Below are 17137 nucleotides of genomic sequence, written 5' to 3' on the forward strand. Positions count from 1 at the left end.
TATTCCTTGACTCCGAGAAATTAGAAAACCCCCATAAACATGGTCCAATATTCAGACAGCCATAACTACTACAATAGTGAATATATTTCGATGAAACTTTTTTCTGAAGTAGAGCTTATGGATAGCTACAAGAAAGTATTAGACAACTTTTCTGTACAGCGTCAAACAAACTTATTAAAAATGAAAAACGAACTTTTAAGAAAAATCGACAGGGGGTAGGTGCCTTAATTTCTCGGCGAAATTAAAAGGTTTGGAATCATTCTGAAAAAATTATTTTCGGTTGTGGGGCCAATTGCAATCATTTTTGGTCATTAGACATACCCTCGAAATCCTACCCACTTTCGAGAAAAAAATTCGAGAAGGTGTGACATTTTTCGTCGAAATTAAAAAATTTCAAATCATTCTGGAAAAAATATTTTTAGTTACAGGAGTGAATTACAATCATTTTTGTTGAATAGACATACCCTCGAAATCCTACCCCCTTTCGAGAAAAAAATTCGAGAAGGTGTGACATTTTTCGTCGAAATTAAAAATCTTCAAATCTTTCTGGAAAAATTATATTGGGTTGTGGGGTCAATTCCAATCATTTTTGGTCATTAGACATACCCCCGAAATCCTATCCACTTTCGAGAAAAAAATTCGAGAAGGTGTGAAATTTTTCGTCGAAATTAATCAATTTCAAATCGTACTAAAAAAATTATTTTTAGTTGTAGGGGTCAATTACAAGCATTTTTGGTCAACAGAAATATCCCTGAAATCCTACTCAGTTTCGAGAAAAAAATTCGATTATGTACCCGATGTTTTGGGTGAAAAGAAAAAGGAATATCGAATCGAAGAAGGAATGAAACGCTATTCCTCGACAATTTACCAAGTAAAACAGTATTTTAGCGTGACGATCAAAGATTTCGATCGAACGGCGAAACGGTTCGGAACATCTGGATGGCTCCCAAGGGCCTGCATACCAGACGCTCGGTATCGCGCTAGTTTAGCGCGTAACGTCGGCCAGAAATCTAAAGAGAAGCGCGGCAGCCTTCGCGGAGGAGGCAAGCGGCGTCGTGGGCGAGGAGAAGCTACGCGGCATTATTTTCGAGCTGTCTCTGGGAAAACGGCGGGGTTGGGTGATCTCGACGCGGAGTTGCGCAACGCGAGCGCGGGGAACACCGCATGGCGCGAGCGGTGCCGCGATTCTGATCACCGCGCATGCGCGCCACAGCCTCGAGCAAAAGCCACCCGTCGTCGGCCGCCTCTGAAATGTTGATGCTAAATAAAACTCGTAGCTGGTTGGGACGATGCCATGCGTTCTAATTTTCACAAAGGCACGGTCGCTGGCGGACAACGGTGGCCCGGGGTCTGCCGCGTCGTCGGAGGCGGATACGATAGTCTCTCGAGGCTCTCCGGGTTACCTGTTCTTCGTTGGCGAGGAGAGGGAAAGTCGCGAGAACGATCAGCAACCAGCAGCATCCGCCGAGGACCAAGGGACGAAACGTCTGCACGTTGGTCACCGTTATAGTTGCCTTTGTTGCTGGCCCCCAGCAACCGATCGTGGTCCGACAGTGCTCCGTCAGCGGTTCTTCCATGTGAACGCTGCGGTGACATGGCTGCCGCCCTCCTGGGCAAGTGCATCGTCGGTTCACTGGCGCTCGTGCTCCTCCTCTACACCAGCTGCTATGCCTTCCGAATACGGGACCACGGACTGCAAACGGCTACCACGTCCGCGGAGCAGCCGGATCGCGCCACTTGCACTTCCATCTTTGGCAGATGCCAGGAGAAGACGACCGCGACCGCGTCGGCGGCCCGGAAGTGGCACGAGACGCCAGCACCGCGGCTTGCCAGCCGTCGGAAACCACCTGCCGAGGTGACGTCGCACGGCGATGACGTGGCTGGGGCGGAAGGGGCACGCAACAAGCCTAAAAGAATCGCGGATGATAGCGCGGACAGGGGTGCGAGGAGCGTCGAGTTGGACGACGACGACGACGAGGCCGAGGCGATCGTAGAAGTGGAGGAGGACAGCGACGAACAGGAAGCAGAGGATTCTCGCGCGGACGACGAGGAGGATGGGGACGACGAAGAAGAGGAAGAAGACGAGGATCGTGGGAGGGAGTCTGTCGAAGAAGAAGACGAAGCAATGAGCAAGGAAGACAAAATTACAAAAGTTGTTAAGGGAACGAGGAAAGTAGTCGAAGAGGAGGAAGAAGAAGAAGAAGATGAAGTTGACGAGGATGGTGGCGAGGATACGGACGACGACGACAGCGAAGAAGATGATCAGGATGACGAGGATGACGAGGACGAGGACGAAGAGGACGAAGATTCGGAAGAGGAAGCTTCTACCCCTGTTCCTAGAAAGCTCGAGAAAGTTAGGTATGCTGACAAGGATAAGGTTAAGTCCGTGGAAGCTGTCTCGCCGACGCCAGTTCCCGAAAAGCCAAAAGTTGAAGCGAAACCACCCGCACCGACGAAGAAACCGGAGGAAACGGTGAGGAAACCGATCGAAGCTGCGAAGAAGACAACCGAGAGCCCGAAAAAGGTCGAAATCGCTAAAGCAACAAAGTCTGAACCCGAATCGGCCAAACCTAAACCCACGGCGAAACCGGAGGACAAGGCGAAGGTTCCCGTGAAACCGGAAGCGTCGAAGGCGCCGTTGAAAACGAAGGAACAACCGAAGCAGCCCGAGAAGACGAAAGTGGAAACGAAAGTGACTGTGAAAACTACTCCGGCTAAGCACGCAGAAGTTAAACGATCCGATAGTGAGTATTGTGTACGATAAGGGTGATCTTTTCCCCCGATTTTCCACGACACTAAAGCATGTCTACGACTGTTTGTAGAAGAAGAGTTGAAAGCAAAAACGAAAGCGCACGTGGAAGCACCTTTCACATTGGCTCGCTTGAACGACGCGTTGCTACGCGTGCCGACCTTTGTGCCAAATTTCACGGCCGTCGAGGATTTGGAGTGTCAGCAGCATGGCAAGATCTTCCTGCGACAGTTGAGGGGTTATAAGTTGTGGGCCCTGCAAAGTGAGTCGATAGTCATCCCGAAACTTGAAAAGATTGATAAAGATTGCCCCTGACTTCTTCTGTACTGCAGGGTGATTTTTAATGGAAAATTCTCTCCATGTAGGGATTTAGTGATTAATTACTGAATTGGTTATTTCAGTGTTAGACTCGAGTGCAAAAATCCCGTCGGGTCTGCTGCGGGGAAACGTCAACCAGCTCGGAGACTTTGACGAGTGTTTGGGGGTAATAGCGCACGTAAAATTGAATAACAATACGCTGAAGGTGCAAGGAAAATATTGCCTGGCGAATATAGACTTGCATGCTTCTCACCCGGACATGAGGCTTCCGGTTAATATGATGCAGGCTCGTGCTTTCATAAGAGGAAGCATGCATGACGTAAGTCAACAATTTTATCTTTAATATCGTTTCGAAAACTCGGAACGTGCACGCGTTTGCGAATGTTTGCGACGAAAGCACGTAGTAAAGAACATTTCTAATCGAAGGTCACAGATAAAGAAATTAATATTCCAACGTGGGCGAAAAGTGTCGCAAAACGTGCATGCTTATCGTGGATTTTTGATAAACAAGCAGAACATAGTCGTCATGTTATCAGTCGTTTATAAAATTCTCAGATTGTGTCAATTGGTTAATATTATCGATATCGTTTTATGCGTAAGTTCAGAGTGCATAGTCAATCGCTGAAAAATGTAGAACGTCGTTTATCACGACGATTATTTGCAAAAACGAAGATCGAAAATTATTTTCCAGATTCGATTTATGGGAAAAGCGCGATATAACTATTTTTTAACTGATTCGAAATATGTCATGCAATATTGATGCTACGATCTTTCACACTTTTCAGCCGGGTCACTTTATTCCGAAATTTACAACGATGAATTGGGCCCTGTGCCTTCCAGCAGCATGTTCAGCCGAAGACGCAGAAAATGTTTTGGAGCAAGCATTGAGCTATTACAATTCCACCATAGGAATAAGATTCACTGTAGAAGTTGATCCTAACATGTGTTACGTCAAACAGAAGCCAGGAAGCTACTCGAAAGAGACGATCGGCGTTCTGTACGTATTCATTTTCTTGAAACTTCACACTCAAGATTAAACTAATCTAAACTGTGTTCCTATTTTCAATTTTCTTGCAGATATTTTTACGCCATGGTTGGCTGCCTTGTCCTCATAGCAACCGTGAGAGATTACTTAATTGTACCGGATGGAAAAGGTACATTCTTATATATATATTTTTCTCAAAGTAAACTAAAGTGACGGAAGTCTCTTTCGTAGTTTCATACAGTCGAAGAGTATGTTGTTCATACACGATGCTCAAAGGATGCATCTGAATTTTACTTTGTTCTTTACAGGGAACTATTCCGATAGAATAATAATGTCCTTTTCCTTGCGGAGAACAGTCAGATCTTTATTGAAAACAGGATCAAACGACTTCGATATTGCGTGTATTCATGGAATAAGGACACTTGTCACGATTCTCATTTATATTGCTCATCAGCTGATACCAGTATCAAGATTGCCCTTTTCTAATCGAATTGATCTTACAGAGGTGTGTACGAAAATCCAATGTTTTTCATTTTCCAATACCATCGGTGTTTTTTTTAAACAGAATCGTATCGAATACCTTTGTTTATATGCATTTAAATGTACTTTGTATATGAAACAGGTTGCAAATAATCCGATGAGCTCGGTTTTGAGAGCAGCGATAGTTTATACGGACGCGTTTCTACTACTCAGCGGCGTTTTAACTGCTTACAACATGGCGCACGAGTTCACTGAGCGCGGCGAAATTCGATGGTTTTGTCGTTTTATCGCCAGGTATATCAGGTAAGTTAATTCCGCTTATGTGTACAGAGTTTTCTATACATAATTTTCCATAATTTTGTTAGACTCACGCCAGCGTTATTAGCGGTGGTGTTCTGGTACGCATTTGTAATGGAACATACAGGATCTGGGCCACAATGGAACAGTGTTATATTACCAAACGCCGAGCTGTGCAAAAGCAACGCATGGACCAATTTGTTGTACATACAAAATTTCTTTCCCTTCGAAGAAATGGTATTTAAACGAAGTATATAGATCGCTTGTCATATTACAAATATAAATTGCAAGGTATACTGGATGCTCTGTTGAGATCCGCTGCCTAAATTAATTGAAAACTTTTCGTTACGTGGTTAAATATTGCAAACAAATAAACGATACATAATTGAAAGTTTACGAATTCTTCGATTCGTAGTGCGCGACACATACCCATCAGCTGGCCCTGGACATGCAGTTGTCGATATTGGCCCCGATATTCGTATTCTTCTTAGAATGCAAGCCGATCATTGGGATTCTTTTACTATTCTTCTTCGTCTTGTTGTCGGCCACGTTACGATACATAGCGACAATGAACAATTACCTTTCTCTGATCATTTTCCACGGAATGTCGTAAGTGTACATTCTAATACTTTAACACCAGCACCCTTTCGTCGTTGTTAATGCAACATTTTAATTTCAGATCAAAGCACCTTTACAAGACTGCCAATTTATCTTACGTGTTACCCTTGCACAGAGCTACGCCGTATGTGTTTGGCGTAGGACTCGGTGTGTTGTTACATCACACCGGAAGAGATGTCAGGATCCATAAGGTTATCTTTGATTTTTAGAGTTTTATACATAGAAATTCGATTATTTGACGCGCTGCTTTCAGGTGTTAGTGATCTTGGGGTGGTTAATCGCGATGGCCTTGGGATCATGGTCGTTATTTTCACCGTGGCACCTAGCCAGAAGGGACTATGTATACGACGCTGAAGAGGCAACCAATTATGCTGTGATCTATCCAGTCGTGTGGGCCTTAGCTCTGTGCTGGATCATATTTGCCTGCCACACGAAGAACGGAGGTTAATCGATGGAATAAAATTGTTATTTAACGATTAGTCGCATCGTTAACAATGTTTCATCGAAATTGTGCACTTAATAACAGGAATAAATTTCGTTTTTACAGGTATAATAAACAGATTCCTATCGTATCACTGGTTAGTGATCTTTAGTAGAATATCATATGCTGTGTACTTGACGCAATTCGCAGTATTCTTTTACAACGTTGGGACCACAAGATACTCTAGCGAATTTCAACTTCATAGAACGGTGCGTACAGAATTTATATAAATATTTGGCAAAGCAATAGTTCCTCCAGAATTGAAATTCGTTTTCCTTACGTAAACGTTCATTAAATTTATTATTTATTTCCATTTACAGGTCGATGGTTTCGAAGCAGCGGCGGTTGTGGCGGTGTCGGTCGTTCTGACTCTGTTCTTCGATATCCCGATGCACGAAATTAAAAACGTTATAATGGAGAGCACGGACAGTCTGGCCGCAGAAGTTTCCGGCGAGGAGAAGTTGACGGCGGAAGTTGCGGACGCGGCGCAGGAGCCGGTCAAAGGCGAGCAACCGCAGGATAAAGTTTTCGAAGAGGAAGAAGAAGCCTACGCCGGATTGGACTGGGAAGAATATCTTAAGTACGGCGGTGTGAGAGTGATCGACGGAGTCGTGGCGGACGAGAAGTCGATACGTAAGGCGATTCCAACGTGGGACTGGATAAAGGAGCCCAACAAAAGGTTCCCGGAGGACGAGGACGAGTACAGGGAACGTGGAAGAAGAAGCGTAAACGGTCAAAGGAATTATCGGGACACGGGGAACGAGGATTCGAGCTACGCGAGGATGCAACAGGAGCGGGAAGAAGCTGTTAAGCGAAGTAGATGCACGGTCTCCAAGAGATTGTCGTCGCGGGACAGCGAGGACGAGGAGGAGTATTTAAGAAGCAGGGAGGAGGAGGAGGATCCGAGACGGTACAGGAGATCCGAGTCCAGAGGGAGATCTGTGATTAGGGAATCGGACGATTATCGTTCCTGGGAATTCGTCGGTAAGGAACGTTCATCCTCTCGAGGTCCAGACTCTAAAAGGCTCTCCGGGAAATCGGAGGAGCATGAACCCGCTCAAAGACAAACAAGACCTCCGCTCTCGAGATCCTCCGATGCGAGGAGAGCATACTCGTCGGAGAGCGAGGACGAGGTCGTGCAACGAAAGAAACTCGAAACTAGGCATCCGTCGGTGGAGCCCAGGATAAGCGACGAGGAGGATTGGGAGGGCGAGCTGAGGATACGGAGAAAACAATTCATGGAGAAGCAAGCGACGCAGCAACAGGACACCTCGGACGACCAGGAAAATATTAGCTCGCCGAGGAGGAGGTCCTCGGCGGAGGGGAAGATAGCGTTGCTGAAGGATCCTTCGGCGAACGATAACATGGACTCATGGACGGTGAGCGTCGGGTCGCGCGTCGCGCAGCTGGGATCCTCTCAGGAGCGTAGCGAGGCCGAAGAGGACAACGTTTTCTTGCGACGAAGGGACTATCGCGAGCAAGCCCCGCCGCCCAGGGAGGACACACAGAGCGAGGAGGAGGTTATTTGGGATGCTTCGAGACGACGGTCCTACACCAGCAGCAGCCAGATGACGTCCGTCGACGAGGACGAGGACATCGCCAGTTTCAATTTCGTTTTAACGAAAGACAGCAGAAGGATGTCCATGCAGGATTTGTCCAAGTTGTCGCAGGAAGAGGATCTGTCGGACTCGGGATGGAACGTAGTCAGAGCGGAGAATGCAGACACGCTGCCCAAATCCAGCTCGTTGGGGCTGTACAAACGCGAGTCCATCGTGAAGAGCCAGGCCAGCGAGGAGGATCCCGAGTATCTTTTACCGGAGAGACCCAAGCTGGTTCAACAGGAGCGAGAACATCCTTTTAAGAAAGCCTGGCAGGCGCAGAAGTCACGCTCGGAGGAGGACAGTTCCGCGTACATCGTTAAGGAGGAATCCAAAACAGAAACGAAGTCGAGGAACGACGATGTTCAGACGGTGAGAGCGGAACCGAGCGGCGAACAGTACGAAGACGTGGGTGCGTTCGCCGACGATGAATCCGAATCGATCACGTTGTCGCAAAGCAAGAGCAGCGATACGGAGGAAAACAGAACGAGATCGAAGTCCGAGGAAACGGAGTCCGTATCGACGGGAGGAAGCGACAGCGCGAGCATCGAGGATAACAGAGCTAATCCGAAATCGGACGTCGATGAGGACTCTTCAAAACTTAATTGGCCGGAGGAGCACTTTGATGGGTATAAAACGAGTCTGAGAAGCAAATCGGAGGAGGCGGATTGGTCCTGGGAGCAAGAGGAGACCTGAAGGGGCGACGGAGAATCGAATAAAAAAAAAAACGATAATAAGTTAAATAACAAGGTAAGTTACTAACGAAGATGTTACTCCAGTTCGTCGAATGATAGGCATGCTGGAAACAGTCAACGTTCAGAAGAGAGGATGTAGGTGCTCGAACGGTCGACGATCGATGTTTATATCGTGGTTATATTGTAATTTAATAAATAACGAACGAATCGTTTTAAAATATATTTTTACAATCCTCTTATTTTTATGTATGGCGAGGACTCGTGGTTCCTTCATAGTTCCCTGCTGTTCTCCCGCGAGGGGAAACATAATTGTTACAAAAACTATACAGCCCTGATTTCATATGCATATTATAAAATAAACGTATAAAAATATAAGCAAACTGAATTATGTTCAACTTGGTTTCATCTTCTTCTTTCTTTCTATTGCGAGCAACTTCGTAGAACTTGTTATAGTCGACAGCAGGCGATCGACAGACGGAACGAACTTAAATCTAAAGCACGTTATTAAAATTCAGCTAGAACTCTCGCGTCATTATCTTTGAATCCTATAATCAAACGTCCTCGTTAACGCTAATTACTAACTCTTGCTGAGAATTTTGGAATTCGTCCGTGTATTAACTTTTTCAAGTTCGTTTGTCGCACAAAAGGTTCGACGGTTTAACAAGCTCCACTCGAATGATAATCAGCTTAATTCCTTTAACGCACGCTTAATGCTAATTATGCTCCTCACAGTTGCTCTATCTCGTCACTAGACGCTGGAACGCGAGTATTGAAAATGCAAAATATGCAATTAATCTAATCATTATCTAAGAATCACGCTAACAAGAAATCTAATAAGTGAAAAGAATGATATATTAAATTATTTTAGTATTTGAGATATATATAATTGTTTTAGATTATACGAGTATCATAGAAAATGAATGCAATCGCGATACAAGGATTAATTGAGTAGTTTGTTTAATATTTAGATGAGAGTAATTGGTCCAAACGTTCGATACATTTTGGAATTACCGCTATGATAATATTTGGTCATAGAAACAAAGCTGCACGCTGTGTCTTTGATCGATGCTGTGTGCACTTAACCTAATTGAAGCCTGCTGACGTGTCGTGAGATTGTTGATTATCACGGTGATCGTTTAAACGATTTTAATTTTATTTTATTTTTAAGTTCCTTTCGTTGCTATTGGAAAGCTTGTAATCGAGGAAAGCGCGTTGGCACGCGTCGGAATAAATCACCGGGCCGTGTCACGAGTGATTCACCTCGCGACACGTGCCCACGGGATACAATTTTCCAACGGTGGTTCCGAATATTAGCGGGTTAAAAAGAAGGGATCGCTTTTCCCCGCGTGCTTTACGACGCGAAATCTCGTAAAGAGCTCACACGAGCGCGTAATGCCAGTCGTTTGCTAGTGCGGTGGAAGGTGATTCTCGGTTGGACGTTATCCACGTCGGTGATGTACGCTTACGTTTATAGTGCCAGGGGGATTACTTCCGTTCAGCATAGGTACGATCCGCAGGAGACGGCCGCTTACGGCGGTTTTCATTGCATCGCTCGCTCGACCGCCGGTGGCTTGGCTCGTTTATGCTTGTCACACGGGACCCGCCGTCGACCGAAGTCTTCATACCGTCAGACATCCCGCGAATGAGCGGAATACCCGCGTATACGCGCCGCATAAATTGACCAAAAGATAAATCACGAACGATGTCGTATATTTAAAAAATACGGAATATACTATAAAAAATATTCTTGCCATCATCTCGAATGAAGGTAAGAAGCGCTAAGAAAAATTCCCTGGCAACATATCTCTGCTATTATTCCAAAGAATTACCAAAAATTTTCAAATTCTTATTTGAATTGGTAATTTCAACCAGGAATCGTCGCCTTTCAGGGAGAATAAAGAAGAGAGATATCGCTCGATAAATGTTATTATTTAATTATGAAAGAATTATTACGAAAATGATATCTATTCGGAATCGATCGAGCCGGGATTGTCGTAGAAGAACCGAACGGAATGCGGTAGGAATTCACACGTATTAAACGCATCCTTGCATCGAGTGACGAGATATCAAATTATCTAACAGAATTCTGGCGCGAAATATACGAATACTCGAGGACTTCGATAAGTGGTTCCGGTCTCTAGACGTTCTCAGGTATGAAACCACAAAATGGCATAGCCATCGCGAACCCGGACGTTCGAGGAATTCGAAACGGTCGAAACGCGAGTGGTACGACCTTCCAGAGATCACTTCCTAGCAGTTTGGACTACCATGCTTCACGAGACCGTGGCTGTGAGCGAAAGCTTGGAACGGGACCCTTGAGATACTACAATCCAGGGTTTCGAACTGCGTGACCCTTCATAAGCCAAGAATGCGACCGTGGTTCTGATTCAGGTGTCCGGAATCTTTGGCTGATGACGACCAAGAAGTTAATGCGAGTGATTTTCATTCTCAACAGACTACGGCTCGCTTGGCTGCATTTTGAAGCTGCCTCTACGTAAGATTAACCGTGGACATCTCCTTTACACGTGTCTTTACTCTTGATTTTGACCACCCATGCTGGGACATCCTGTATATTTTTATTATTTAAAGTTTAAACAGCGTTCGAGTGCTTTCGCGAACCATCGTGCACGCCCTTCTCCGTAGGGCCAGGAACTTTCGGGACAAAACCGTGTGTACGCGGAGTGTAAAAGAAGCGATGAAAGGAACGGGAATACAATCGAAAATATTCGTCGGTGGACGGGAGGGTCTGTTATTGGTCCGCACGTACACGCGACGTACGTGTCGGCACGGTACGTTCCTATTTATTTTATCGACGAGCGGAATCGGCGTTTTCGATGGGAACGATTTTCTCGTCTCCTCCATTCGACGATACGATTCCTTTCTTTCCCTTTGGCGGGTACGGTCCGGCCGGGTCGGGTCCGTTTCCAGGGGGTGGTAGGAGGGTAAAAAAAAGCGGGTCGTCGTACGTGATCTCTGGTACGCCGTCTCGTTAGTAGGCTGCTTATCCGCTTTCCCGAGACCGCAGGCTGCGCGAACGTCGTGTTTCTTCATTGTCGTTGATTTCGAAAGCTCGCATCCACGTGCAGACGCGCGCGGTTCTTCCGATACACGGGGAACCGCGTGTGTACACACCGTGGAGGCCAACGGGGCCTGTGTTACACGCACATACATCTATCGGATCTCGTGCAAACACGAGACAGTCCTCTTCTCTCCATTCTCCGCGACGTGTCCAGACTGCGGAAATCAGTGATTTCCACAATGCGTTCCTTTACGGCTGCGCCTCTCGTGTTTTAGCGTGCACACCAAGACGCACGCCGCTCCTTAGAACCAGCGTGGAATGCACTTGCCAAAATAAATACAACGAGGCACCCGTGAACCCGAGGCACGCCCCTGTCTTATCCGCCACAGCACACATCGTCCGTTCACCTTCTGTGCGACGCAGGAGGCGCCTCTTTGGCCACTCAAGGTGTTTGCTTTTGGCGAACACGTGTGGTCCCCTTTTGCAGTCGTCGGTCGCTCGAGAACCGCAGCCACTATGCTGCCAATCTCAGTTATCGTATTTATTTCGGCGAAGAGGAACGATCCATTAGTATCAACGTCTTTTAATTTACTTCATTATCGTTACTTTATAGTATAGCTACTTTATCGAACACCCTGTACAAACACGCTCCTCGATCGATCACTAAACGTCTAGGTGTCTAAGCAGGTCAAACACGAAACGCTCCTTCTTTTTCCTTTCGTACAACAACCCAAGCCGCCACATTCGTGACATTTCTTTAGATACTTCGGTATTAAAAATTACCAATAGGAGGTATTTTTCTCCCCCAATCGTACGAAGATGGATGACCATGGAGACACCGTCGATAGCGAGACTTTCTCGGTGCCTTTGTCTCGCGAATGCATCTCTTTAAACACAGGTACGAGTGATAAAGTGGAGCCAGGTACGGCGGAAAAGGGAGGGCGTCTAACGAAAAGCGCCCTCGAGTGATGTTCGAAGGCGAAGAGAAACGTCTAATGCCGTAGTGGCATTTGCATACTTGGGTATTCATGCAAGGAAAGCTTTCGTCGGCGCATTACACGATCCGGAATTGTTGTGCGAATACGCGACAGCTCTCGTGAAGTAACTACGTGAACGGCGAAGAGAGGATACTATCTTCAAGATATATTGTTATGTATAAGTTGGCGTGTCGAGTCTTGAAAGCTACATGCACGCCGTACATTATGCCCTTACTAATTTAACACGTTCCCTACCGATTTTTGGTTACCTTTTAATATTTCCAATGGTTAATTTCCCGTGAATCGTACGAAATAATTTGACGATCGTAGGGTACCCATTTAAAATTGCTAAATAATGTTCGTAGCACGCGGTATTATACACACAGGGGTTATAAAATATCGTCGAGCGCGTATCCTCCAGTCACAGTAACTTTCAATTTGTCGCGCGACGTCAAACACTAGCAGGGAACTTCGCCACTCAATTTCCGGCGCAGCAATTTCCCCTAGCGCGAGAGCTAAACACGAGACATCTCCTTAGTCTGTAGGAAAGACGCTTTCGGGATCGGCTCGTCTACTCGAGCCAATATTATCAATTGTTCCGTAGACCCTGATAATGAAATAAAACTGACTGCTTATTTTCATTTACTTGCGACGCGGAAAAGTATTCGCCCGAGCCTTTGTCTCACTCCCCCCCCCACGGTTCGTATAATTGCTTCGATTATTTACAAGATTTTCTCTCGACAGATTAAAGTAATATGTACTCTTCTCTCGTGCACCGATACTCGTCTACTTTGAAGAACTCCTCTTCTTTTCTTTCATCTTCTATCCGTTTTGCACCCTCTCTCCCTGTTCTCACCCTGCCTATCACTCTTTCTCTCTCTTTCCCTCGCTGTGCCCCTCTCGTTCTGTCTTTGAAAGCCTAATCCGATTACGATGGAACGAGGTGTCCGTTCGGGTGTAACTCCGCGATAATGGATATTGCTATTCAAAGTATTTCTCGCGTTAAATGACGTTCTCCCTGGGCTCGCCCGAGGGGAAGATTTTGCGGTTCGATGCGACACTTAATTTTTCTTATCCCCGCCTAACTTCTAATGTCTAAGGCGATATTTCGCTCGACTGCCTTCCAAGCCACATCCATATACACTTTGTAAGTTAGGAAAATTTTCATTAAAAAAGAAGAAGAAAACAAAAACCATCGTCTATTGTAGAATCAGTCCAATAGTGAGAAGATATCCTCTAACTTTAACACATAGAAGTTTGTGCGTTCATTTTTCCGTCGGGATTGGCAAACAATTTAAATTCACCGAGGGCTTGGAGGCTCTAGGACCTCGATAAGTGGCGCTTGACATTGAATTATGAATGCGTAGCGATGCGAGAGAAGGGAGGGTGGCTAAAGACGAAACGCTAGCGCCAAGAGGGTGACAGTAGGTGGTGGAAGCGTGCCGCAACCGATGCCACATCGTAGGTATTATAAGTTCTGTTGAATCCTTCGTGGGAATCAGCGGCTTGCTCTTGTGAGACTCACCTCCGCATTACTACTAGCTCGTCCCAAGTGTAATCTCTAAGCTTCTAAAAGGTACTCGCTCCTTTCGATCCCAACCACTCCGTTATACTCTATCTACGCCATCTCTTTCTCTAACTCTAAATCAAGGACGACTTGGAAATTTGTATATCCCGCCTCTGACAATAATAGGTGTCATGCTGTTCAGTCTGGTCGCATAAAAATTTCAAGCTTCTTCCCGATGGATGCGATGGAAGCGCAAAGAATTAAAACGAAAGTTATCGTGACAGGGGCTGTTAATATTCATGGCAAGTTTTTTCGTTTTCATTTCTACGCGCGTGGGAACAGTTTGTTTATACGTTCACGCATCGGGCGGATCTATGTAGATGCGTGCGGTTGAATTTTATTACACGACAAAAGGCCGGTCGATGATTGCGCGATCGGTGCAATCAAACGTAGCCAACAATGGACAATATACATATAATATCCGTATCACATCAAACGGCGAGCTGATCTAGAATGCCTCGCGAAATTTTCAGATGCATAATGGCCGATTGCGTAAAGCAATTTCGCGGGTCATTGCCACTGAAAGGCATCGGCCCCTTCAGCCGTCTCGATGAATCGATGTCCTCGCGGGATCCACTAATTTTTCCGTCGAACGGTTCGAATCTCTGTAATCGTAAGGCGTTATTTATTTCTCCGGGTTTAAATAAAATTACCCCTCGCATTAGCAAGTGTTTTATAGGAATACTTTCAGCATATTACACTCGGTAAATCAAACGTTACCGCGTTGGTGGAAATTATACACGTACATGTAACAATTACGCTCTGCGTATTGGGTAGAAACTGATCGATATAGAAGAAGAGAATTATAATGCAATAGATAAGCCTTGATTGGAAATTCGAACTATTAAAGCAAAGGACCAATTTACTGCCACTGTTCTATTTAAATTTAATGGATAAAATATGATAAAAAATTAAGTCATTAAGTTATCGTAACGAAGATGGAGCATTTCTATGTATCGAATAACGTATCCTATCCACCACAGAGCGAGTTCCATCGGATGATAGTGCGAGTCGCGCAACAAGTCAAGAAACTTCCTGACGTTTTCTTTGTAACTAAATACGAGGAGACAGAAGACAAAGGGCTTAATTACTTCGCGACGCTATTATCCGGATTAAAGGCAGGACGGTGTCTCTCGAAGAGAGTACAAGACTGAATGGAAAAATGTCTTCAATAGAAAGGCCCCACTATCGAATTGCCCGATATTGATTGGAACCTGGTAATTACCTTGGATTTGTGATTACTTCCGAGACGATTCGTCTCGACGTTTTCTTGTTACGTCTAGCAGTAGTAAGTAACTCGAACGAATGTGAGAAGATGAAAACAATTTGCTAATAAAAATCCTAAATTAAGTATGAGTCTTGAATTTTTCTACGTTTTCAGCCCACTGTGAAACGTTCCTAATCCCGAACGACCATACTTTATTCTCGTTTCGAATTAACCTCTCCATACTAGCGATTCTTTGGCGGCTCGTTATGGGATACAGGGTCCGAAAACGCGGCATTACCATCATCATCGATGCAGGGGAACGTCATTGGCTTAATTGGTGTTGGTCGGTCGAACGTTTCACCGGTGGTTGGCATGTATTTGCTGCAACCATGCAGTTGAGCGCAGCCACGCGTGATTTCCCTCTGCACGGCCATCTGCACGCATCACAAACCCCGAAAGGGTGCTCTTTCACCCAGCCACCATCGGTCGGGCGGGCTGGTGGGTGGCACGAGATATTGCTGGTTGCCTGGGTGAAGAGTCGAGATGGCGACTGCGGGGCTGCCGGTGGTCTGAAAAGCGACCGTGTGCAAGTTCCAAAACAAACATACGACTTGAACGGGTCGAATCGTTTTCTGGTTGGAAATCTGCCTGGAAAATCGACACGAACTTCGTACAGAAAGACCGCTCCGAGTTATGACCGTCGAGTTGGCTGGCTGCGATGCCGCAGCTCCTCATTTCCAAACACTGCTTGTTTTTTCAACGCCATTCGCGGTGCCTCTGTATTCTGGCTGCGACAAATCCCCGCCGCTGGTGTTTTAGCCCTCCAGCCCGACCGTTATAGAAACTTTTTTTGTTTTCGACGCGTTAAACAGTTGGAATTCGTCGATATTTTCCCAAACTTTTTACTCCACCACCAGACTGGCTTTTGATCCTCTTCTGATCATTAGGCGGACAGGCATTCCGCGATGAATCATTTCGAAGGTTAGGTAATTCTTCTTCCATGGACGGAAAGAAGGGAATGCGATAGAAATTGCAATCGGCAAAGGCAAACGCTTCGCGCAGGGGCAATCTATTCGCTCGTTCTCAAGAAATCCGCATTCCATTTAGGAATAGTCCTCTATTACCTTTCTATCTTCCCTATCACCATAAAATTACGGATACGTCAAGGAGGCGCAGTAACACGGGAGAAGGAAACGATCCCTCAAATCAGATCGGACAAGACCCTTTGAACGATTCGACGCTACGAGAAATTGCACGGCGATCGCCGAAGGAAAAGGTGGTGGGTACGTGGGGGGGATGGAACGGTCGGAGGGCGCCTCTTCTTTCCGCTGCGGAGAGGAGATAGCAGGTATTATCGGGAAACTAATTAAACTGGAGCATAAGAAATAAAATAAAGGGAAGAAGGATTATCGTTCTCACGGTAGATTGCCACGTTCCACCCCTGCCGTTACCCTCCTAACCTTCGATGCCAGACATCTACCTAGCAGCCCCGTCTATCTACCAACATAACACAGAGTTATGTCGAACGTGGTGGCGGTAAGTCGATGGAGGTGGTCTCTGTAACTCCGACGGTTTTGCTTCTGCCGTCGTTACCGTTGGTGCCGGAGCCGGAGGCCGGAAAGTAATTAGGCTGCAGGCGAGAGATGTAGCGGATATTGTGCTGCGGTGGCTGTTACCAACCTTACTACGCCGCCCAACCTGGGCTATAGAGTTGTTGTTATCTAACTTAAATGAACCGCGTAATAATATCGTTCGGAGGCATTTCGGAGTTGCCAGCGGAACGAGCCTCTTTTCGTTACTTCGCCATATCGAGGACAGTTGAGAGGCTCTGATATACGTGCTTACGTGTTGCGCATTCCCCAACCCCATTCCTACACACGAGCTGGCATAATTAGTCTATGAAGAGAAGTACCTCGCATTACTGTTGGTAATTATGACACATAAGAATCAAATGGTTTCGAGGGCCTAATAAGTTGTTCGAAACGAAGTTGGCGGTAAACCTTCCGCCGGAAGCGCCGAAATAAAATTTGAAACGTCGAGCGTCCAACGCGCGATCGACGAAGGAAGTAACGATACGTATAACGCAATCTATTCCGTTCCGCGCGTATCAACCGTGCGCGTTCATTTTCGACGGCGTAGTAAAAAT

At 45.9% G+C, this 17137-nt stretch overlaps 1 protein-coding gene across 1 annotated transcript; it reads left to right on the plus strand.

Annotated features, from left to right (window-relative positions):
- Window positions 1–1284: 1284 nt before the first annotated feature.
- On the plus strand, window positions 1285–8547 carry LOC122399606. The gene is made up of 13 exons (XM_043400401.1): window positions 1285–2744; window positions 2823–3011; window positions 3151–3386; window positions 3853–4064; window positions 4145–4221; window positions 4361–4557; window positions 4675–4835; window positions 4898–5066; window positions 5245–5438; window positions 5509–5638; window positions 5701–5890; window positions 5995–6137; window positions 6249–8547. The coding sequence occupies exons 1-13, from the start codon at window positions 1595–1597 to the stop codon at window positions 8220–8222; spliced, it is 5022 nt and encodes a 1673-aa protein (XP_043256336.1). The 5' UTR covers window positions 1285–1594; the 3' UTR covers window positions 8223–8547.
- The last annotated feature ends 8590 nt before the right edge of the window (window positions 8548–17137 follow it).

The sequence above is a fragment of the Colletes gigas genome, unplaced genomic scaffold (genome assembly GCF_013123115.1).
Source record: "Colletes gigas isolate AHSC1104 unplaced genomic scaffold, ASM1312311v1 Colletes_gigas_Sc00014, whole genome shotgun sequence".
Lineage (NCBI taxonomy): Eukaryota > Metazoa > Arthropoda > Insecta > Hymenoptera > Colletidae > Colletes > Colletes gigas.

What these genes read in the sequence shown, in the direction of transcription:
- LOC122399606 (XM_043400401.1), top strand. Translation starts at nt 1,595, where the DNA reads ATGGCTGCCGCCCTCCTGGGCAAGTGCATCGTCGGTTCACTGGCGCTC. An exon ending in GAGATGTCAGGATCCATAAG is followed by an intron (nt 5,639 to 5,700) that starts GTTATCTTTGAT and finishes CGCTGCTTTCAG; the next exon opens with GTGTTAGTGATCTTGGGGTG. An exon ending in AATTTCAACTTCATAGAACG is followed by an intron (nt 6,138 to 6,248) that starts GTGCGTACAGAA and finishes TTCCATTTACAG; the next exon opens with GTCGATGGTTTCGAAGCAGC.